Below are 25884 nucleotides of genomic sequence, written 5' to 3'. Positions count from 1 at the left end.
TCTGTACTTTTCTCCAGCCCTACGCCAAAAACAGGGTAGTAAATGTTATGCACATCTTAATGAATTTTGCCCTTTCACATTCCAAAAGTGTACTTAAAAATAGAAATTTTGATTTGTTGGAAGGCAAGGGGAAAAGTGCCACCAAACATTTTAGAGTACATGGTTCTGGCAGACATGAATGGGAGACCTTAGTGGAAAGGCTACCCAAGGTTAGCAACTGTTCCTGATTGCACAAAGATGAATAACTTACTTTGATGCTTCTCTACAGATTTGTCCTGCTTTCTTAATTCTTTCCAGAAAAAAATAATGTACCTTTTCTAGAACTCTCTCCTTTGGAAAACATCACCATCTCAGTGGTTCAGACTAAAAAATCTCTTCATCGCCAACTTCTCCCTCACTCTCAACAGTAACCACTACCCCTGTTCATTCTCCCTCCACAGTGTCTCTTCTGTCCATTGCATTTTCTCTCACCTGAGTCCTATGATATTGTCTTCACTGGTTCTTTACCTCCAGACTCTCCCTCCTCCAACCCATGCTATATGCCCCTGCCAGAGTCGCCATGGGTCACCCTTCTCTCCAAACACTTTAATGACTCCACACACAGCATAAAATCCAACATCCTTAGCCTAGCAGTGAGGATCCTCCACAGTATGGGCGTTGTTCACCTTCCCACTTGCCACCCTCAACTCCTAGGCCAACTTACCTTCACAACGTAAAAGGTGCCCAAGATGCTGCAATTACTACATGGTCAATAAGGAAGACAACCAAACCAACATGAAATTATAGTACAGTGTGGTGAGCGCTATGAAACTGATGAACACAAGACCCCACTCAAATCTCAACTTCTCTGTGACACCTTTACAAATCCTCCTCAGCCCAGTCAAAATTCATCTTTGCCTCCAGAGTTTTCCTGCTGCATTTGATCTGCCCCTTCATTATAGAATATACTATGTTCTATTCTGCATATCTTTTTCACAGTAAATCATAGGCTGTTTATGGGGGGAGGGTGATTCTTATTCTTTTTGTGTCTCCCATGGATTTGAATATAATAAGTACTAAATAAATGTTGAATTTTGGCTGAGAGAGAAAAGTCTCACAGTCAAAGCCAGCCCCAGATCCTGCCCTGGGAAACTGAGAATCATAGATAGGCATGATGTAATATCATGGTTCTTAAAGTGTGTTTCCCAGCATCATATGTGAACTTGTTAGAAATGCAAACTCTTGAGCCCCACCACAGACCTAGTGAATCAGAATCTGGGCATGCAGCTCAGTCATTTGTATTTTAACCAGTCCTGCAGGTGATTCTGATGCACACTGAAGAGTGAGAACTGATTTATTACAGTCTTTCCTAAAACAGCCTCATCAGAACAATGACCTGGGATGCTTACAGACCCCTCAACCAGAAAACCTAATTCAGTAGGTTTGGGATAGAGCCTGGGAATTGTTACACGTATCAAAACGCCCCAGGTTGTCCTTATGCCCTGGAAAGCTGAAAAATCACTGATACAGCAGAAAGAGTCAGACTTGAAATGAGATTAAAAACCAGGATTTTTGCTCCAGTTTGTCCAGTTTGTGGTATGTTGGGGAAGTCACTTGTCCTTCCTAAGTCTCAGTTCCCTCATCTATGAATGGCAATAGAGATTATCTTGCTGGGTCTAAAGGTGAGAAAAAAATATGTCAAGAGCCTTGCACATGCTACATGCTCAGTAAGTGGTTGATATTATAATCATTATGTTATTATCTCTGAGGGACTGAATGAAGAAACAAGCCCACCTCACTCAAAGTGAAAGTTAAACTTTCCCAGTCAACATCAGCCTCCCTGGGGGCCGGAGCTATACAACATATTATTTTAACTTGTTGTCAAAGAAGTTTGAAAAACATTTGCCCTAAGCCTTGAGTACTCTTAAAATATCTCTGTATGCATCTTCTGTGGGTTATATAAAAGTGACTGTTACTCTCTCCTGTGAAGCATGGAAAAGGATTCTCCCTCCAGCAACCTTACCCCAACCTTGGTGTGACTCTAACAGAAATGTTCCTCCATCACACCTTCCCTATCTCTTCCTTAGTGAATTTATCTTGCTATTTAGGGGTACAAAAGTCTGGGGCAGGCTTCACAGGATGAAGTGAGCAGTCACTTTTATGTAACTCAAAGATGTATGTGTACAGAGATATTTTTAGAGTGCTCACAGCCTAGAGTGAATGTTCTCCAAACTTCTTTGACAACAATCCATAGTAAGAAATACATTTTATATCATGACCCAGCACATACAAGAGTCTCACCAAAGTAATACACGGAATAGAGTGCTCTCTTCTAGACTACATCATCTTTTAAAGTGCTGGTAGCAACTCGCTAAATCCATTTCACAACCCACTTACTGGGTCACAGTCCACAGTTCGGAAAACAGTGGCTTACAGGGAATGCTGCTTTAAAAGGAGGCTCTTTTTGGTTTTGAACATGCTAATCTGCAAATAGGTTTTTTGTTTTTGTTTTTTTAGTCTTGCATTTTTTTCTTTAAAATCAGCAGTGGAGGCATATGAACAGTTTGTGTGATTGAAAAAATTCAATGATAGACCTTATAAAATGACAGGTCTGTATATGAGTAAGTATACAACTATATAGAATTTTTTTTTTTACAAAATATTATTAGGGAGGGGGGATTTATTTTTAATCATTGTAACACCATTGCAACATGCAAACAGTGACATCTGGTGGAATGACACTGCTTTGCTTTAAAAAAAAAAAAAACCTAGCATTCATATATCCGCAATTGTGGAATCAGACAAATTTCCATCTATTTCCTCTTCTGGCATTTTCATATTAAAACAAAAATACTATCTTAATACCTTAGGAAATACTTGATAGTGTATACTGAAATGACGTTTGTCATTTTTTAAAAAATGCTAAGCATTACTTAGGTATAGGGACTATTGATGAAAGTGGATATAATAGAAATCTAATTGAGTTACTTTTGATTCTAGTTCTAACTCTACCACTAACTGTGATTTGGGGTGTTAAGAGTCTGACTCAGTCTCCTTGTCCATAATATGAAAGGCTTAGGCTAAGAAAATGCTAAGATCTCTTATAGCTCTGATATATGTGCCTCTGTGGCACTTGTCTCACCAGATAGACCTCAGACAGGGATTAAGTCTTAGGCTGTTTGGTGTAATATCTTAGATCACTGCCTGGGCTATGCAGCAAGGAATAAGGTCAAGCAAGGGGTGGAACTGGGACAACGAACTAGACCTGGCCATTAAGAAACAGCAGAGAATTCAAGAGATAGGCAAGGATGGGGTTGGAGGAGCCCGGTCCAGCCACCTATGTAGGAAGAAAATACAAAGCAGAACACAGAGCACAATATTCCAAATGCAGTGGTGACAGACCACAGGCACTGGTGCAGTAAAGCAACTGGCATCAAAAAGGTCTGGCATGGGACAATGGCACATTCTAGTGGTGGGAAGCCAATGATGAAACTAGAAAGCCAGGCAACATTCAGAGACTCGAAAGCTTCCAGTAATTAACCAACATCAAGGTCGTCTCCCACAGTTAAAAAGGCCCTAGCCCTGGCCTAGGTCTCAGAAAAAAGATTTGAATTTCTAGGAGGCAACAAACAAGAGCAAGAAAAGACCCTCAACCTGCTTGCAAAACTGGATTAAAAAAAATAGGTAAAATCAAACCACCAAGCGTGACTAAAATATGCTTGTCTCAGATTACTCAACTAGAGCTCCTAAGATTCTTCCGAGCTTAGGTAGGAATTGGTCTTGAAAATAGAATGTGGAAGAGTATTCACAACAAAGCATGAAGAAACATTAAAAAATGAAAAAATGAGATGACCTTTCATAAGTTCACAAAGCAGTAAATATAATGGAAATCACATTTAGAATCACAGACACCTGGGTTTGAATCTTTGCTTCTACCAGCTATATAATTCTGGACTAGTCACTAAATCTCTCTAAATTGCATTCTCTTCACCTGGCAAATAGAACGATTTTATCTACTATGTAGTGCTGTTGTTAATACTAAATTATGTAACAAATGCAATGACCTGAGAGCATCTTTTGTTACTTAATTTTCTGTTTTCATATTCAATAGTCACTATCCTATTTGATGGGTTTGGGTAAAATTTCCAGAATGGAAGCACACCGTAATTAAATTCTAATCTAGAGGTAGTTGAGGTAGTAAGTCAAAATAATTACCCATGTGGCTGTCTTTCAGCTTTCAAAACATATCTTTGAAGAATAAAACCCCAGTGCCATCAAGTCGATTCTGACTCACAGCGACCCTAAAGCTATGAATCTTTGAAGAATATAAGCTGTCAAAACAGCATCTATAATGTTATTTTTATAAAATGTATGCAAATGAAATACATGTGCACCACAGAAGAAAGCCGTGAAGGATCTTTACTAAACAGAAAACGCAATAGGAAAAGGTCAGACTGTAGTTTAAGTTTTAACAACCACAGAAAAAAACAGTAGAGGCAAAATTTTCAGACCCTGTCCCATCCCACCCCAAACAGCTTTCAGGATTCTGACTTACTACTGAAATGGTAATGTAAACCTAAATCTTCTGGTTTTCCGGCTTAATATCCAAAAGTAGTATTCTAAGGCCTCCAAGATGAACAGTAAAAAAATGCCTAGTGAATTGATCTAATATTACCTTTGGGCACCCAGAAATGACCTATCTTCATGTAAAACTGAATAAACAAAAAAATCCAATATGAGTTATATAAAGTAAGTCTTCAAAGTACAAGAAAGAAATACAGCATTCGAAGAGTTATATGAAGAATATCTTGTATATAAATTCTTGTATGAGAAACTGACTTGATTTGCAAACTTTCACTTAAAGCACAATAAAAAAAAAAAAGAATATCTTTTTGAAAAAGATTGACTATAGGAATCAAAACATTTTCAAAAAGGATCTACTTTGTGTTGTCAAGGGAATTTTTTTAATGCTTTCATGGAACAGGCAATAAAACTTCATATTTTTCTTGACACTTATAGAACTAAGGAAAAAAATAGGAAACATAATGTCATAGAAGTACCAAAACAGGAATCTGAAAGAATTTTTAAAATTTACACCACAGAAAATGAAACTACTGATATGAAACAGAGGTTTAAAAAATGAATATAGTCAAAGAGATGATAAATATAGAAGACACATAATAAAGATCCAGCATATAGCTAATTGATAGTTCTAAAGAAATGCCCCAAATAGACTGAATATACAACCTAAAATTAAAAAAAAAATTCCTATGCTGAAGGGCTGTATTTTCATGCACATTCCCAAACATATGTTAGTGAAATTATTTAATTTGGAGCAAAATTTAAAACCCTAAATAAAAATGGGCTGGTTTCAGATTTCTAGCCCACAATATCAGACATTAGAAAATGATACAAACAATCAAAGAACAAGCACACAGGCAAATGTTGGCAAATATGATAAATTGTAAAAAACAAGAAGCCAAAAAAGAGAGACAGAATATAAAATGAGGTGACAAGAGTAAGACCAAATACATTTCTTGTGACAATAAATAAATTCATTGTTGTTGTGGTGGTCATTAGGTGCCATGGATCTGGTTCCTACTCACGGTGACCCTATGGACAACAAAATGAAACACTGCACGGTCCTGCGCCATCCTCACAATCGTTGTTATGCTTGAGCCCATTTTGGCAGCCACTGTGTCAATTCATCTCATGGAAGGTCTTCCTCTTTTTGGCTGACCCTCTACTTTACCAAGCATGATGTCCTTCTCCAGAGACTGGTCCCTCCTTATAACATGTCCAAAGTATGTGAGCCGAGGTCTCACCATTCTTGCTTCTAATGAGTATTCTGGCTGTACTTCTTCCAAGATAGATTTGTTCATTCTTCTGGCAGTCCATGTCATAGTCAAGACTCTTAACCAACAGCATAATTCAAAGGCATCAATTCTTCTTTGGTCTTGCTTATTCATTGTCCAGTTTTCACATGCATATGAGGTGACTGAAAACACCATGGCTTGGGTCAGGTGCACCGTAGTCCTCAAAGTGACGTCCTTGGTTTTTAACACTTTAAACAGATCTTTTGCAGCAGATTTGTCCAATGCAATGTTTCATTTGATTTTTTGACTGCTGCTTCCATGGGCGTTGATTGTGGATCTAAGTAAAATGAAATACTTTGACAACTTCAATCATTTCTCTGTTTATCATGATGTTGCTTATTGGTCCAGTTGTGAGGATTTTTGTTTTCTTTATGTTGAGATGTAATCCATACTGAAGGCTGTGGTCTTTGATCTTCATCACTAAGTGCTTCAAGTCTTCTTCACTTTGACCAAGCAAGGTTCTGTCATCTGCATATCACAGGTTGTTAACGTATTCAATCCTGATGCGTGTTCTTCTTCATATAGTCCAGCTTCTCGGATTATTTGCTCAGCATACATTCTGAATAAGTTTGGAGAAATGATACAACCCTGGCGCACACCTTTCTTGACTTTAAACAACGAAGTATCCCCTTGTTCTGTTCAAACAACTGCCTCTTGCTCTAAGTACAGGTTCCTCATGAGCACAATTAAATGTTCTGGAATTCCCATTCTTTGCAATTATTTCGTTTTTGTTTTTTTTTTTAACAGTGGTTGCAGTGCATCTCATCATTTGTAAACACCATAAAATGTCTTCTATTGATGGGCATTTAAGTTGTTTCTGGTTATTGATTATAATTTTCAACTATCTTAAATAATAATCAATAACCAGAAACAACTTAAAATAAACATAAACAACCCCAAATAAATATGGTGTGAGCCAAATTATTGTATGAAAATAAATTTATGATTAGCCTTAAAAACATCCAAGTCTATACAATCTCCAAGGGGTACAACTAAAAAGGGACAAGCATATAAAAAAAAAAGCAAAAAATAGGAAAGTAAATTTTAAGGGAAGGACTAAATGGGACAGAGTTTCACTTTTTATGGATTTAGTGTACAATTTACAATGAAAATGAAAGGACAATTAACAGTTTCTTGAATTTCTTCCACACACACAAATAAATTGTATATAGTCGCATATCCATTTATATAATTAGCTCTACATCGTTTCAGCACACATATCTCTACATCATTTTTTACCATGATTCCAAAGCATCTCATCATTTGTAAACACCATAAAATGTCTTCTATTGATGGACATTTAAGTTATTTTTGGTTATTATTATTTAAAAAGTGACACAATGAACATCTTTGTACATTTTTCTTCATTTTCAAGTACTTCTGTAGGGTACATTCATTGCAGTAAGACTGCTGAATCAGAAGTTATATGCTTTTAAAATATTGATAATACTGCCAAGTTGTCCTGCAGAAAACATATACCAATTTATAGTCCTAGGACAGGAAACATATTCATGTATGCAAAACTATAGTTGAAAAATGATTTCACATTGTTTCGGTTTGCAGTTCTTTAATTGTGGGAGAGGCTAAGCATCTTTTCATATGTTTATCAGTCATTTGTATTTCTTTTCCTGTAAACTATCTGTTCATATCCTTCACCTGTTTTTCAATTAGGTTGCTTTTATCTTATTACTTTTTATGAGTTCTTTATAAATAGCAAAAACAAGTCCTTTGTAGCTTAAGTGTGCTGAGAATATGTGGTTCTGCTATGAGGGTAGAGAAAAGCAAGGTACAGAACAGCTTATATGGTGTAAAAACAGTGAGACAAATAGATATGTGAGTATGTACATATCTGTGTGTGTGTGTGTATAACCACAAGATAATCTTTAGTGTGATTATCTTTGGGAAGACAGGAACAAAAATTTCTTTCATGGTTCTTTATGTACCTTTCATCCTATTGGATTTCCTGACTCTTTCATTGTAATCCTTTCCTTCGTAGTAATAAGGCTCATCTGAGCCTTATTGTTGTTTTTTTCTTTGTGGGTTTTTGTGTTTTCAAAAGAACTAATAAATGTTATGACAAGTTAAATATGTCATAATCCACTTAAATTTAAACATACATATATGTGTGTTCCACCACTCATCTGTCAGTTTGTCATACTGTGATGGCTTACGTGCTGCTGTGATGCTGGAAGCTATGCCACCTGTATTTCAAACACCAGCAGGGTCACCCATAGTGGACAGGTTTCAGAGGAGCTTCCAGAATAAGACTTACTAGGAAGAAGGCCTTGGCCATCTACTTCTGCAAATTAGCCAATGAAAATCTTATGGAAAAGATAAATAAATAAAATAAAACCTATGGATAACAACAGAACGTTGTCTGATAGAGTGCTGGAAGATGAACCCTTCAGATTGGAAGGCACTCACAATATGACAGGGGAAGAGCTGCTTCCTAAAAGTACGGTCAACTTTAATGACATGGATAAAGTTTTCAAGACCTTCATTTCCTGATGTTGCGCCACTCCAAATGAGAATTAACAGCTGCCTCAGTGAAATGGATTGACACAGTGGCGCAACAACGGACTCAAACATATGAACAATTGTGAGGACGGCGTAGGACTGGGCAAAGGTTTGCTCCGTTACATACACAGTCACTATGAGTCACAGCCAACTCAACAACAACATTCCCTGTAATATCCGCACAGTGTCCCATTGTACCAATAACCATTTATATAACAAGTCCCCTACTGAGGCTATTCAGATTATTTTTTAAAAAGCCTTTTAAGTAATTGCCTAGTTCCTGTATTGTTCACCTCCAAACCATTATTCACTCTGCAGCCAGAGTTACTCACTAATTCAGTAAATATTTATTGAGTGACTAATATATAGCAGAAATTTTTCCAGGAACTGGTTTTACAGTGCTGAACAATCCCAGCTCCCGCCCACTTAGAGCTTGCATTCTAGGTAGAGGAGACAGGCTGTAACAACAAATAAACAAAGAATGATGTAACATGTCCGGGTGGAGGTGAGGGTATCCTAAGGGGAGATTTGAAGAGAAATCTATTCCAGGCAGAGGAAACAGCAAGCACAAAGGTTCAGTGATGGGAATGTGTGTTCAGAACAGAAAGGCAGCCAGTGGAACTGGAGTGCACTGAATGGTGGCGGAAAGTGGTAGGTGGTTATATCAAAGAGGCAGCCAGGGAGCCAAACCATTTGGGGAATTTTCAGAACTTTCTAAGAACTTTGCAATTGTAAGAACTTTGGGCTTTACCCTGAGTGGACTGGGAAGCCCTGAGAGAGCTATAAGCAAAGATGTGACATGATCTGTCAAATGTTTTTAAAGGGTAAATCTGGCTGTTATGCCAAGACTAGACTATTGGAGGATGAGTATGGAAACAAGAAAACCAGATAGAAGGCTGATTCAATAATCCAAAGGTGAGAAGATTTTAACCTGGCCACGTGGAAGTAGTGCAAGTGGTCAGATTTAATATGCTTCCTATGTTTCAAAGATAGAGCAGAGAAGCAAGATGGAAGGAAGGAACCTGAACTCCTGAATGAGCTTATGGAGCACCTCACCATCCTGGACTGCTCAAATCTTATTAGGCAAGAGAGAAATCAGCTTCTTTTTAAGCCACTGTAGTTTGGGGTCTGTTACAGCAGCTTAGTCTATATTTTAACTAACATACATATGCCTTTTATTCATCCAAGTTAGATAGCAATAAGTTGCATATACATTTCTAGAAATTAAAGGATTGGTCAGGACTGGAAATATATTAAATGGGATCTATTAGCATATATTAGCATATAGATAATATTTAAAGCCATGGTCCTAGATAATCAGATTGCCTTAGGAGAAGATAAGAGGCCCCAGAATAAGCCCTGGGCACTTCAACATTTAGAGGTCTAAGACATGAGGAGACACCCGAAACGGAGACTGAGAAGGTACAGCCAAGAAGGCAAGAAGAGAATCAAAAGAGGGTGTAGTCCCAAAGGCCAAGGGATGAAAGTGTTTTAAGAAAGGGTGATTAACTGTCAAATGGTGCTTAGAGGTCAAAATGAGGATATGATGTCTTAATGCAAATCTCATCATGTCATTCTTCCTCAAAAACCCTATCAATGGCATCCCAATCAAGCTACTTTGAATAAAAATCCCTCCCCCAAGCACTCATTCAAGCACTTTCACATACATATACAGGGAATCAATAAAATCCTACGTGATCTGACTCTTGCCTCCTCTCCAGCTTCAACTGCAACACTGCCCCTCCCATTCTCTAATGCTGCACTTCTTTTCAATTTTCAGATGGGTTCTAATTGTCCAGGGAAGGCCCTCTCAAACCTCAATGTGCATAAGAACCATCCAATTCAGCTAGTGTGAGCAGAGCCTTGAGATCCTGCCTTTCTAACAAGTTCCCAGGTCATGTTGATGTTGCTAGTCTGCAGACAACACTTTGAGTAGTAAAGGCCCAAAACAGTCTTTCCCCTCCTCCTAGCTAAGTCCTACTCATTCTTCAGATTTCGATTTAACTGTCATTTCCTCAAACCTCCCCAGGTAAGATCAGGGACTTTTCATATGTGTTTCCATAGCACCCTGCCCATCTCTGTAAAAACCGTCACATGCACAATAATTACTTCGCCATCTTTCTTCTCTTCTAGTCTCCAAGGTCAGCAGTTAGAATCCATCAGGTGCTCCTTGGCAACTCCATGGGGCAGTTCTACTCTGTCCTGTAGGGTCGCTATAAGTTGGAATCGACAGCAATGGGTTTTGTTTTTTCAGTCTCCAAGTACGCTGAGGGCAGGGGTTATGGCTCTCTTGTTTGCAGATGCTTCCCTAGTTCCTAATTCAATGCCTACCACATAATTGGTACACACACACACACACACATACTGATTGATTTAAGTGATTATTCAGAACTATATTTCTTGGCATGGAAAGATGTTTACAACACAGTAAATAAAACGCCAGGTAACAAAACAATATGTATATAGCACTATCCCAGTTTTGTTCTACATTATTTATTTGCATAGGGAAGAGGCTGAAATGGGGGATATTTAAGAATGCTGAATAGTATTATCTCTCGAAGAGTAAGATTTTGAGTAATTGGAGGGTTTTGGGGGAGGTTTTTGCATATTTCTATGTTCTAAAACAGATTATTATTATTTTGCAACAAAATAATAAAAAAGAAAATTAAACATTGAATTATGACAGTTAATCTTTGGTTTTCCAGTTGTTGTTGTTGCTGTTTTAATGTATAGAAATAATGGTCTGTCCACATTTTTTCTAAATTTGACTAGGCATTTCCTTTGCAATTTGAAGCTAACTTGAGGATCAGGTCTTAGGATCTATAACCTAAGCACTGCTACCGCAGGAATCTGGCCATAAGGGGTACCTGACTTGGTAAGGTCAGCCAATATTTGTAGAAAAGAATTTCAGCCATTGACTCTATTAATGGTGGATCAACAAAATACATGGACTGTTTTACACAGACAAATCAGTGAAACAGAACAAAAACCCATAAATAGACTCAATAAAACATTAGAATTTAAGGTTTAAAAAACTGGCATTTCAAATCAGTGGGGAAAAGAGAATTTATTAAATAAATAATGTGCAGTTGGCTAGCTTTTGGGAAAAACAATAATGTTTATTCCTCAAATCAAAATAGATTACAGGTGGGTCAAAGATTTAATTTTTAAAAGAAAACCGTAAAGTTATTAGAAGAAAATGTGAGAGAATACATTTAAAATCTAAGGGTAGAAAAAGCCTTTAAAAGAATAACATCAAGATGAGAACATATAAAGAAACAATTGCTAGTATTAACTACATAAAAATTAAAACTTCTGTACAGCATAAAATACCATGAACAAAAATGAAGAACAAAGTGAAAAAAGGCTACAATATACATGACAAACAACTAAAGCCTTTAATATAAAATGACTACTTACAAATCAGTAAGGAAGAGACAAATTAACAGAATACAAACTGGTAATTCTCAAAAAGAAAATCAGACAAGGGACATCTAAAAATATGTTCAAACTTACTAGAAATTAATAAAAATAATAAAAAGTTATTTTCCTCATCAGATTACAAAAGATCAAAAAAAAATGACAATTAGTAGTTTGGCAAGGGTGTAAGGAAATGAACAATGTCATAAGTTGTTACTAAGAGTATAAATTGGTATAACTTTTCTAAAGAAAAATCCAGCTATATGCATCAAAATTTTGAAACAATAATTCTACTCCTATGGATTTTCCTAAGCTTGACTAAATTTGTAAATATCATGAAATAATCTAAATGTTCACACATACATTGAATGAAAAAATATAGAAAGCCATGTATGGTTTAAACATGTACATATACAAAGATGTCTGGGAGTCTGTTCACCAAACTATTAACATTAATCAAAGTGTTAATGGCAACTTTTAATGATTTCCCCTATTATAAAACCCAAAGTCAGAAATTCCATGTCAAGCTAGGAGTACAATAGCAAGGCGTGTGTAAGTTTTTGTATGAGAGACTGACTTGATTTGTGAACCTTCACTTAAAGCACGATAAATTTAAAAAAAAGAAATTCCATATCAAGAATCCTAACAAAAAAAATCTATAAACTTAAAAATTCAGAAATTATTTTTAAAAGCAATGTGGAATATTTTTATAGTTCTCATCAAAACTGTTTAGCAAAATAGAAGTTTAAACAGTACACTGCTATTTCAAATAAACTTAAGTATGTGTACCCTTACTACTCCACTAAAATATCCTTGGGGTTTGCCACAAATAACAATCACTACACACAGGATTAGGAAAGCATTGAAACTATATAATCACAAGTATTATTATGCTTTGGAGTTAACTGTTCATTGCACACAAAAACCAGAAAGTCACCAAATGAAAGAGTATCCATTTTATGTTTACAGTTATCTTTCTTGAGAACACTTATTAGTGCAGAAAAAAATTATACATTTCTCTGAACTTGTAGGCTCAAGAGACAGATATATTTTGAAAAGGTTAAGCTATGTTTAGCAAGGTAATCCTCAAGAGATGGATACTAGAGAATTAAATATTCAGTACTTCAATTAACTTCTTATTTGGTACTCACGAACAAATTGCCAAGAATTATCATCATCAAACAGAACGTTTATTGACTTTCTTGGGAAAAGGAAGTGAGGTCTGCTTAAAGAAAAAAAACTTAGAACTGGGAAGAAACCAGCATTTTTAACACTGTACATGAGTAATAGAAGCTTTAAGTCTTCAAAACGATGCTTGGCTTGCACAGTGCTAACAGAAATAGCTCAAAACATCATTTTATGACTAGTAGATTTCCTACTCCGAGCTTCAGGTTTTTAACAGACGTTCTAGAGAATGCAGCAGTATATCGACAGGGAATTGCCAAAAATTCAGGCCTGTATCAGAAGAGGACATGGAACCAGGGATATCATTGCTGATGTCAGAAGGATCCTGGCTGAAAGCAGAGAATACCAGAACGATGTTTACCTGTGTTTTATGGACTATGCAAAGACATTCGACTGTGTGGATCATAACAAATCATGGATAGATAACACTGCAAAGAATGGGAATTCCAGAACACTTAATTGTGCTCATGAGGAACCTTTACATAGATCAAGAGGCAGTAGTTCGGACACAACAAGGGGATACTGATTGGTTTAAAGTCGGGAAAGGTGTGCACCAGGATTGTATTCTTTCACCATACCCATTCAATATGTATGCTGAGCAAATAATCCAAGAAGTTGGACTATATGAAGAAGAACGGGGCATCAAGATTGGAGGAAGACTCATTAACAACCTGCATTATGCAGATAACACAACCTTGCTTGCTCAAAGTGAAGAGGACTTGAAGCACTTACTAATGAGGATCAAAGACCACAGCCTTCAGTATGTATTGCACCTCAGCATAAAAAAAGAAAACAAAAATCCTCACAACTGGACCAATGAGCAACATCATGATAGACCAAGAAAAGACTGAATTTGTCAAGGGTTTCATTTTACTTGGATCCATATTCAACAGCCATGGAAGCAGCAGTCAAGAAATTAAAGACGCATTGCATTGGGTAAATCTGCTGCAAAGGACCTCTTTAAAGTGTTGAAGAGCAAAGATGTCACCTTGAAGACTAAGCTGCGCCTGACCCAAGCCATGGTATTTTCAATCGCATCATTTGCATGTGAAAGCTGGACAATGCGTAAGGAAGACCGAAGAGGAATTGATGCCTTTGAATTGTGGTGTTGGCAAAGAATATTGAATATAACATGGACTCCCAGAAGAACGAATAAATCTGTCTTGGAAGAAGTACAGCCAGAATGCTCCTTAGAAGCAAGGATGGCAGGACTGCGTGTTACATACTTTGGACATGTTGTCAGGAGGGGTCAGTCTCTGGAGAAGGACATCATGCTTGGCAAAGTACAGGGTCAGCAGAAAAGAGGAAGACCCTCAACGAGGTGGACTGACACAGTGGCTGCAACAATGGGCTCAAGCACAACAGCAATTCCAAGGATGGCGCAGGACCAGGCAGTGTTTCGCTCTGTTGTGCGTAGGGTCTCTATGAGTCAGAACCGTCTCGATGGCACCTAACAACAACAAGCTTTAGGTTTTTAAAAGACATTCTAGAGAACGCCATGCAGAACAATTTTTTTTTAAACTGGAGATACTAAATCAGTGTCAAAATTCCCAAAATTCTTCACATATAATTTTTTTTCAAAAACTTAGCAAACAATGACTTAATAAATTCAAATGAAAATACTTTGTTGTTGTTGTTAGGTGCCGTAGAGTCAGTTCCAACTCATAGCGACCCTATGCACAACAGAACAAAACACTTCCCAGTTCTGTGCCATCATCACAGTTGACAAATCCTAAAAACACTTTTTTCTTAAATCAAATATAAACATGCAAACAACCTTTTTTTAGGGATTCAGATTGAAACTCATTGTGATTACTAAACACTGGGTAATCAGGTGATTTTAAACCATAAAAGAATTCAGTAAAGTATTCCAATTTTTACCAAAAATCAAGTTTGAGGAAATGGGTTCAGAATACCATAAAAATGTGGATAAATTACTAATAATTTTGCGATAATTAGTGTAATTCAAAATGTTTTTTTAAAACAGACTCACAAATCTAGGATAGTTAAAATATTGAAAAAGTTTCCATTTAAATTAAATGTAATATTTAATATTTTTAATACTCTTAAAGCCTGTAGTAGATGATCTCTCAGGAGTCCTACCAACTCATCTGAAAGACAAGAGCCTTAGGAGCACGCATTCTCAATGGGGAGGTGAAATATCCCCCAAAGGTGTGGAAATCGGTTCCTGGGGATCAAAAAATATATACAGTCATGTGTCGCATAACGTCCACAATACATACTGTGAAACAGGGATTTGGATATTGTGGGAACACCGTATTATATACTAAGCAAAGCTATATGGTATACTGTAGTGTACCTGTATTGACTAAATAGCCAACATTGTCCACATACTGTACACATACGGTACTGTATTTCAACTAATGTATTTAGCAATACACGAGATCGGGTGCTGCTGCCTACAAGTCGATGCATACACTGTTACACGGTAAACTTTGTATTTGTAAGTAGGGAAAGTCCACTTTAAAATACCTACAGAAAGTATAGTACAAAGCCAGTAATACAGGCGTTTATTTTGACTACCAAGATATATGGATTACATTATACGTCTTGCAGCACAATTGCTTTGTATACGAGAGACATGAGATACACACATTGCATGCAGGAAGCTGTGGCATTTGCTACATTTGGTTAGCCTGCTATGTCCTGTTCTCTGATAAGGATTTCTGAACTCTATTATAACCTATGGAACCATAGACATATACATGGTTGGCCGTTGCCGGAATGGATGTTCCGCAGTGCATGACTGTACTCTTTTTATGTGTAAGACACAGACATACACACAGTACAGAGACAGATCTACTGTATATCTGTGATACTAAAATTTTATAGGGAGAGGCCATTAGAGGAAAAGAGATCTAAAAAAAAAAATCCCATTGGGGTGATAATGAAGAAAAGGTTGAGAAATACTGAGGTAGACAAATCTGTATTCTAACCACTATCTGAAGACGAGACAAGTTACCTGATCTCATGGAGCCTCAGTTTTTTCATAAATAAGGTGAAAATTGTGACTTCTCCCTTAAGCAGTTGAAGATTCAAGTAGTAAACATATACACAGCACATAACACAGTGCTCAGAATATATTGACTGTTAAATAAATGTTAACCTCCTTCCCTTTTCCCCTCTCTTGTAAGGATCCTGTAAATCTTACATTCCCTCAAAAGAATTCTCAGATTCCAAAGGAGACTGGGATACAAGGAGAAATGGCAGGAACTCCAAGAGGCAATGACTTTTGTACATGATTATCTGGACCCAAGTATGTCCAACGATGGTGAAATCTGGTTTAAAAGACTAGATTCCCAAATCTGTGACTTCCTTAGTTGTGTAAGCCTGGCTAAGTTGCTTTACTTTTATGCCTCAGTGTCCACATCTGTACTCCAAAGAGCTGTTAGGAAGAACAAATGAGATCATGTATGTGACACTGTTTGGAAACTATAAACCAGTATACAAAGTTTAGCTAATGATAGGCTATGGTTCATGGCAATAATGGCAGGAAATGGAGACACTTAACCTCATCTGTGTGAGACTGAAAAAGGAATAGAAAGAAACAAAAACCTGCTCCTTTCTAGTGTCCTAGAACAGAATTTTCTTTAAAATTTAAACCTCAAACACAAAATTTCTTTGACAACTTAAATACAGTTTAAAACAAAATTACCTGTGGAACTCTTACCTATCTCTTTGCTCTTCATCTGTAGAGTGATCATCTGAAAAAGACGGTCCAAGTATTTGCAGTAGAGTATTGTGGCCTGTTTTGTCGGCAGTATGATACACCCGAGAAGCCAGGCACAAGTCAATGGGCAGCCTGTGGGTTGGGATAGTGGTGCACAGATCGTGAAAGCTAGGGGTGGGGTAGTCTTGTGGAATTCTGCAAAGGAGAAAAGAGAGCGTTTATCTTTTGTGGTCTTTAGACATAGAACACATTTATATATTTTATATTAACAGTTTAGATCAAGTTCTAAAAAAAACCACACCCGTTGCTGTCAAGTCAATTCCTACTTTTAGTGACCCTTTTTTTTTTTTTATAGGACAAAGTAGAACTTCCCCACCAGTGACTGGTGGATTCAAACTGCTGACCTTTTGGTTAGCAGTCGAGCTGTTAACCACCACACCAGCAGGGCTCCAAGCTCTAAAAAGGGTGTCTAAAAGTAGGAGGTGAGATTTAGAACTATACTAGTGGTTTATAGCAAATTTACTATCACGATCTAAAGCCATTGACCCAAACTTCAAACTCATATACCCAACTGCCTTGACGACCATCTCAACCAACCTGTCTCAAAGACACCTCAGAGTTAACACGTCTAAAAGCAAACTCATTATCATCCTACCCCAGATATCTTATTCAACCTGTCTCACAGACACCTCAGAATCAACATTTCTAAAAGCAAACTCATTATCATCCCACCCCAAACCTCTTATTTTCTTGAATTATTCTGTAACTCATTTGGAGACATCATACATCACTTTTCCACTCCTCCGCTCGTATGCTAATGTCCCTGAAGAGGTAGAACAATTATCCATTAACTAGCCTCAATGGACCTGTGACTCCCTAAATCATTGTGGCATTCCCCCTCCTACTATACTTGTCTCTTGTCTCTTTCCTGCTTTTCCAAAGTAAAGAAGGGAGCATGAAGAACTGCTTTCTTAATTCCCAGTGCCACTTGCCATTCAATCAACAAATACCTACTGAGAACCTACTATGTGCCAGGCTCTGTGCTAGGTACTTTACAGACTTTCTCTTTACCCTTATAATGAACCTGTCTGGGAAGTATCATTACCCTTATTTTGGAGAGAAAGTAGTGAGTGACTGCTGGGACCCAAACTCAACGTTGTGGACTATAAGACAAATTTTTTCCTATTATTGCCTACCAGAGACTCCTGAGATCAAAGTGGCCTTTATTCAATATGCTCCTTCCCCACTCCCCTACTTCTATACCATTAGGTTAACCAAAGGACCTTCTTTTCACCAAATCATAGACCATGTTCTCTATGACCTCGAAGCCACAGCTGATAATGCTGACTCCTTCAAATTATTCTTCCTCCATGAGTCTTTTTCAAGCCTGCACTATCCCAACTTTCCATCTACCTCTCAAATTAATCATAATTTGACTTAGTCACTGAATTTTTCTTCTCCAGCTTCCAAACTGAGCTTGGCTTCCAAGCCTCAATCCTTCTCTTCTACATTGCAAAAACCATCTTCATTGCTTCAGCTACTCCCACTATGCTGGGAGCATCCAAATCTCATCAGCGGTATCACCATCTCTCCTAGATTCCTTGTCTTCAAGGGACAAAAAATTGGAGTCACTACTGACTCTTCTCTCCTTCACCTGCCTATCCAGTGTTGCTCAGGTGTGCTGTTTCTCCATCTTTATTGCCACCACACTCCAGCCAAGGTCATCACCTCAGGCTGCATCAGTGAGGGTCTGCCAATCAGGTTGGGCATTCCACCGTATGTTCTTATCCTCTTCAACCTACCCTGCAAACTTCTACCAAATTGTTGTTGCTGTTAGGTACCCTCAAGTCAGTTCCAACTCATAGCGACCCCACGTACAACAAAACAGAACACTGCCTGGTCCTGGGCAATCCTCACAATCATTGCTATGTTCGAGCCCATTGTCGCAGCCACTGTGTCAACCAATCTCATTGACAGTCTTTTTCCTTTTCACTGACCCTCTACTTTACCGAGCATAATGTCCTTCTCCAGAGACTGGTCCCTCCCGATAACATGTGTAAACTACACGAGATAAAGTCTCACCATCTTCGCTTCTGAAGAGCACTCTGGCTGTACTTCTTCCAAGACAGATTTGTTCGTTCTTCTGGCAGTCCCTCCTATATTTGACATTCTTCACCAACACCATAATTCAAAAACATCAATTCTTCTTCAGCCTTCATTACTCTTTGTCCCACATATGAGGCGACTGAAAATACCTTGGCTTGGGTCAGGCACACCTTAGTCCTCAAAGTTACATCTTTGCTTTTTTACACTTTAAAGACATCTTTTGCAGCAGGTTTGCCCAATGCACCATGTCATTTGATTTCTTAACTGCTTGCTTCCATGGGCGTTGAGTGTGGATGTAACTAAAATGAAATCCTTGACAACTTCAATCTTTTCTCCATTTATCATGATGTAGTTATGTTATTGGTCCAGTTTTGAGGATTTTTGTTTTCTTTATGTTGAGGTGTAATCCATACTGAAGGTTGTGGTCTTTGATCCTCATCAGTAAGTGCTTCAAGTCCTCTTCACTTTCAGCAAGCAAGGTTGTGTCATCTGCATAACCCAGGCTGTTAATGAGTCTTCTGCCAATCCTGATACCCACTCTTCTTCATATAGTCTAGCATCTCAGAATATTTGCTCAGCACACAGGCTGAATAAATAGGTGAAAAGATACAACCCTGATGCACATCATGACTTTAAACCACACAGTATCCTCCTTGTTCTGTTCAAAAGACTGCCTCTTGGTCTCTGTACAGTTTCCTTGTAAGCACAGTTAAGTGTTCTAGAATTCTCATTCTTTGAAGTGTTATTCATAATTTGTTAAGATCCACGCAGTCAAATATGTTTGCATAGTCAATAAAACACAGGTAAACATCTTTCTGGTATTCTCTGCTTTCAGCCGAGATCCACCTGACATCAGCAATGCTATCCCTTGTTCCACGTCCTCTTCTGAATCGGGCTTGAACTTCTGGCAGTTCCCTGTGGATGTACTGCTGCAACCATTTTTGAATGATCTTCAGCAAAATTTTATTTGCATGTGATATTAATGATATTATTCCATAATTTCCACATTTTTTGGATCACCTTTCTTTGGAATGGGCACAAATAATAGATCTCTTCCAGTCAGTTGGCCAGGAAGTTGTCTTCCAAATTTCTTGACATAGACAAGTGAGCATCTCCAGTGCTACAACCGTTTGCTGAAACATCTCAGTTGGTATTCTGTCAATTCCTGGAACCTTGTTTTTCACCATTCCCTTCAGTGCAGCTTGGGCTTCTTCCTTCAGTACCATCAGTTCTTTGTCATATGCCACCTCCCGAAATGGCTGAACGTCAATCAATTGTTTTTGGTACAGTGACTCTCTGTACTCCTTCCATCTTCCTTGGATGCTTCCTGAGTCCTTCAATATTTTCCCTATATAAGAATCCTTCAGTATTGCAACTCAAGGCTTGAATTTTTTGTTCAGTTCTTTCAGCTTGAGAAATTCCCATCATGTTCTTCCTTCTTGGTTTTCTAGCTGAAGGTCTTTGCACATTTCATTATAATACTTTGTCTTCTCGAGCCACTCTTTGAAATCTTCTGTTCAGTCCTTTTACTTCATTATTTCTTCCTTTTGCTTTAGCTACTCAGCGTTCAACAGCAAGTTTCAGAGTCTTGTCTGACATCCATTTTGGTCTTTTCTTTCTCTCCTGTTTTTTAATGACCTTCTGTTTTTGCTTTCTTTGTGTATGATGTCCTTGATATCATTCCACAACTTGTCTGGTCTTTGGACATTACAGCTCAATGTGTCAAATCTATTCTTGAGATGGTCTCTAAATTCTGGTGGCATACACTCAGTCATATTTTGGCTCTCATGGACTTGCTCTAATGTTCCTCAGCTTCAAACCTGAACTTGCGTATGAGCAATTGTTCTGTTCTGCAGTGGGCCCCCAGCCTTGTTCTGAATGATGATATTGAGCTTCTCCATCAGCTTTCCACAGATGTAGTCAATTTGATTCCCGTGTATTCCATCTGGAGAGGTCCACTGTATAGTCACTGTTTACATTGTTGAAAAAAGGTATTTGCAATGAATAAATCACTGGTGTTGCAAAAGTCTATCATGTGATCTCTGGTGTCATTTCTATCACCAAGGCCGTATTTTCCAACTACAGATCCTTTCTCTTTGTTTTCAACTTTCACATTCTAATCGCCAGTAATTATCAATGCATCTTGATTGCATGTTTGATCAATTTCATACTGCAGAAGTTGGTACAAACCTCAATTTTCTCATCTTTGGCATTAGTGGTTGCTGTGTAAATTTGAAAAGTAGTTGTGTAACTGGTCTTCCTTGTAGGTGTATGGATATTACCCTATCACTGACAGTGTTGTACTTCAAGAAAGATCTTGAAATATTCTTTTTGATGATGAATGTGATGTCATTCCACTTCAAGTTGTCATTCCCGGCATAGTAGACCATATGATTGTCTGATTCAAAATGGCCAGTACCAGTCTATTTCAGCTCATTAATACCTAGGATATGGATCTTTATGCATTCCGTTTCATTTCTGATGACTTCCAATTTTTCTACATTCATACTTTGTACATTCCATGTTCTGATTATTAATGGATGTTTGCAACTGTTTCTTCTCATTTTGAGTCATGCCTTATCAGCAAATGAAGGTCCCAAAAACTTTACTCCACCCACATCATTAAGGTTGACTCTACTTTGAGGACGTAGCTCTTCCACAGTCATTTTTTCTTTTAATCTAGTTAGTGTTTTTCCTTCCTTATCCCTCTTCTCCCTCAAAACTGCCAAAGATTGTTTCCCTCTGGGTGGAAACCTTTTCATGTGTTTTTATAATAGAGGTCTTCTACAGTACTTGTCCTTTTGTGATTGACTTATTTCACTCAGCAAAATGCCCTCCAGATTCATCCTTGTGGTGAGATGTTTCATAGATCCATCGTTGCTCTTTATCATTGGGTAGTATTCCACTGTGTGGCTTACACATTCATCTGTTTATGGGCACGTAGGTTGTTTCCATCTTTTTGTTACTGTGAAGAATGCTGCAATGAATATGGGCATGCATATATCTATTCGTGTGATGGCTCTCATACTTCTCTAAGATACATTCCTAGGAGTGAGATTGCTGGATTTTATGGCATTTCTATTTCAAGGGTGTTTAAGGAAGCACCACATTGTTTTCCAAAACGATTGGACCATTTTGCATTCCCACCAGCAGTGCATAAGAGTTCCAATCTCCCCGTGACCTCTCCAACATTTGCTATTTTCTGTATTTTTAATTCATGCCAGTAATGTCATGGTAAGATGGCATCTCATTGTAGTTTTGTTTTGCATTTCTCTAATGGCTAGTGATCACAAGCATTTCTTTATGTGTCTGTTAGCCACCTGAATGTCTTCTTTGAGGAGGCAGCTTTTCCCCAATTGTATTTTGAGTGCCTTCCAACCTGAAGGGCTCATCTTTCGGCACTATACCAGACAATGTTCTGCTGCTATTCATAAGATATTCACAGTAAATTTTTTCAGAAGTAGACCACTAAGCCTGTCTTCCTAGTCTGTATTAGTATGGAAGCTCTGCTGAAAACTGTCCACCATGGGTGACCCTGCTGGTGTCTGAAATACCGGTGGCATAGCTTCCAGCTTCACAGCAACAGGCAAGCCACCACAGTACAACAAATTGACAGACGTATTCTGCCAAATTACCTTCCTCAACTACTCCCTTACACAGCACAATGGTTCTATTTTACTTACTCATCCATCTAACTTCCACTCTCAGGGTTCCTAGCATCTGGCCCTACCTCTAACATAGTGACTAAGAATATGGACTTTGGAGTCAGGCTGCCTAGGTACACATCCTGGTTCAAATTCTCTCTTGATCATAAGCAAGTCAATTAATTTCTGTATATCTCAGTTACTTCCCCAGTAAGTTGGGAATAACAACATTAGTGCATCCTATATAAAGCTGCTTTAAAAAAAGAAAGTAGTGAAATGAATTCACAACAGTGTCTCCTGCATGGCATATGTTAGCTATTATTATCAGTTCTCAGGACAAATCATAAAGCCAGTAAAACTTGCCAGCTTCTTTTAGTTATGGGTAGAATGCTGCCAATCCTTTTGATCATGTCTAAAAATCCTTCGAATACTACTTCATGGGCAAATTTCTCTGATAACTTATCCTTTTGTTTCTTCTTTTCCAGAGGTTTCTTTTCTTACATTGCCCTATTCTTGTGCTATCCATCTTGGCCCTTTATCAAATGGGTTAATGCTGATCTGTTCACTGACTGCTCCATGTGTCTTGTGCTAGCTCCGAGAGTAGCATCGTATAAAGAATATAGAGTTCAGGGTAAGCTTGGACCTGATCAGAATCTTGGTTCTATAACTTGAAAATTGTATTACTGGCCTCTCTGCAGGTTTTCTGTAAAAAGAGAATAAAAATCTCTCTTATAAAAACTCTCAGCAAAATAGGAATAGAAGGAAAATTTCACAACATAATAAAGGGCATCTATACAAAGCCAACAAACAACATCACCCAAAATAGAGAGAGCCTGAAAACATTCCCACTGAGATCAGGAACCAGACAAGGATGCCCTTTATCACCACTCTTATTCAACATTGTGCTGGAAGTCCTAGCCAAAGCAATTAGGCTAGATAAAGAAATAAAGGGCATCCAGATTGGCAAGGAAGAAGTAAAAGTATCTCTATTTACAGGTGACATGATCTTATACACAGAAAACCCTAAGGAATCCTCCAGAAAACTACTGAAACTGATAGAAGAGTTCAGCAGAGTATCGGGATACAAGATAAACATACAAAAATCAGTTGGATTCCTCTACAAAAAGAACATCGAAGAGGAAATCACCAAATCAATGCCATTTACAGTAGCCCCCAAGAAGATAAAATACTTAGCAATAAGTCTTACCAGAGATGTAAAAGACTTATACAAAGAAAACTACAGTCCACTTCTGCAAGAAACCAAAAGAGACTTACATAAGTGGAAGAACATACCTTGCTTGCGGATAGGCAGACTTAACATTATAAAAATCTGTGTTCTACCAAAAGCGATCTATTCATTTAATGCAATGCCGATCAAAAGCCCAAGGACATTCTTTAAGGAGATGGAAAAACAAATCACCAACTTCATATGGAAGGGAAAGACGCCCCAGATAAATAAGGCATTACTGAAAAACAAGAACAAAGTAGGAGGCCTTACTTTATCTGATTTTAGAACCTATTACACCACCACAGTAGTCAAAACGGCCTGGTGCTGATACAACAACAGATACATGGACCAATGGAACAGAATTCAGAATCCAGACATAAATCCATCCACATATGAGCAGTGGATATTTGACAAAGGCCCCAAAACAGTTAACTGGGGAAAAGACAGTCTTTTTAATAAATGGTGCTGGTATAACTAGACATCCATCTGCAAAAAAAAACGAAACAAGACCCATACCTCACTCCATGCACAAAAACTAACTCAAAATGGATCAAAGACCTAAATATAAAATCTAACACGATAAAGATCATGGAAGAAAAAATAGGGACAACGTTAGGAGCCTTAATACATGGCATAAACACTGTACAAAACATTATAAAGAATGTAGAAGAAAAACTAGATAACTGGGAGCTCCTAAAAATCAAACACCTATGCTCATCCAAAGACTTCACCAAAAGAGTAAAAAGGCTACCTACAAACTGGGAAAAAGTTTTTAGCTATGACATTTGTGATCAGCATCAGAAAAGCGGCGCCTGATCTCTAAAATGTATATGATACTGCAAAAACTCCACTGCAAAAATACAAATAACCCAATTAAAAAATGGGCAAAAATATGAATAGACACTTCACTAAAGAAGACATTCAGGTAGCTAATAGATACTTGAGGAAATGGTCACGATCATTAGCCATTAGAGAAATGCAGATCAAAACTACAATGAGATTCCATCTTACTCCAACAAGGCTGGCATTAATCCAAAAAACAGAAAAGAATATATGTTGGAGAGGCTGTGGCAAGATTGGAACACTTCTACACTGTTGGTGGGAATGTAAAATGGTACAACCACTTTGGAAATTGATTTGGTGCTTCCTTAAAAAGCTAGAAATAGAACTACCCTATGATCCAGCAAACCCACTCCTTGGAATATATCCCAGAGAAATAAGAGCCTTTACACGAACAGATATATGCACACCCATGTTTATTGCAGCACTGTTTACAATAGCAAAAAGATGGAAGCAACCAAGGTGCCCATCAACAGATGAATGGATAAATAAATTACGGTATATTCACCCAATGGAATGCTATGCATCGATAAAGAACAGTGAGGAATCTGTGAAACATTTCATAACATGGAGGAAACTGGAAGGCATTATACTGAGTGAAATTAGTCAGCTGCAAAAGGATAAATATTGTATAAGACCACTATTATAAGAGAAATAGTCCAAACTGAGAAGAAAACATTCTTTTGTGGTTACAAGAGGGGGGAGGGAGGCAGGGTAGGAGGGGGCATTTACTACTTAGATAGTAGATAAGAACTACTTTAGGTGAAGAGAAAGGCAGCACACAATACAGGGAAGGTCAGCACAATTGGACTATACCAAAAGCAGTTTCCTGAATAAACTGAATGCTTCAAAGGCCAGTGTAGCAGGGACAGGGGTCTGGGGACCATGGTTTCAGGGGACATCTAAGTCAATTGGCGTAATAAAATCTATTAAGAAAACATTCTGCATCCCACTTTGAAGAGTGGTGTCTGGGGTCTTAAACACTAGCAAGCAGCCATCTAAGATGCTTCAATTGGTCTCAACCCACCTAGATCAAAGGAGAATGAAGAACACCAAGGTCACAAGGCGATTATGAGCCCAAGAGACAGAAAGGGCCACATGAACCAGAGACTACATCAGCCTGAAACCAGAAGAACTAGATGGTGCTTGGCTACAACCGATGACTGCCCTGACAGGGAACACAACAGAGAACCCCTGAGGGAGCAGGACAGCAGTGGGATGCAGACCCCAAATTCTCATAAAAAGACCAGACTTAATGGTCTGACTGAGACTACAAGGACCCCCGTGGTCATGGCTCCCAGACCTTCTCTTGACCCGGGACAGGAACCATTCCCACAGCCAACTCTTCAGACAGGGATTGGACTGGACAATGGCTTGGAGAGGGATGCTGGTGAGGAG

General features: G+C 38.1%; 1 protein-coding gene across 1 annotated transcript in view; it reads right to left on the bottom strand.

Moving 5' to 3' along the window:
- The window catches only part of TTC6 (tetratricopeptide repeat domain 6), a 312748-nt gene that overhangs the window by 140515 nt on the left and 146349 nt on the right, over nucleotides 1-25884 (bottom strand). Inside the window, exon 7 of the mRNA XM_049899504.1 lies at nucleotides 16669-16863. Coding sequence (XP_049755461.1) covers nucleotides 16669-16863 — 195 coding nt within the window. The remainder of the gene's footprint in view (nucleotides 1-16668; nucleotides 16864-25884) is intronic.

Source organism: Elephas maximus, chromosome 10 (genome assembly GCF_024166365.1).
Source record: "Elephas maximus indicus isolate mEleMax1 chromosome 10, mEleMax1 primary haplotype, whole genome shotgun sequence".
NCBI classification, from domain to species: Eukaryota; Metazoa; Chordata; class Mammalia; order Proboscidea; family Elephantidae; genus Elephas; species Elephas maximus.
The sequence above is the reverse complement of the archived record's forward strand: the minus strand, read 5'-3'. Positions and strand labels throughout refer to the sequence as shown.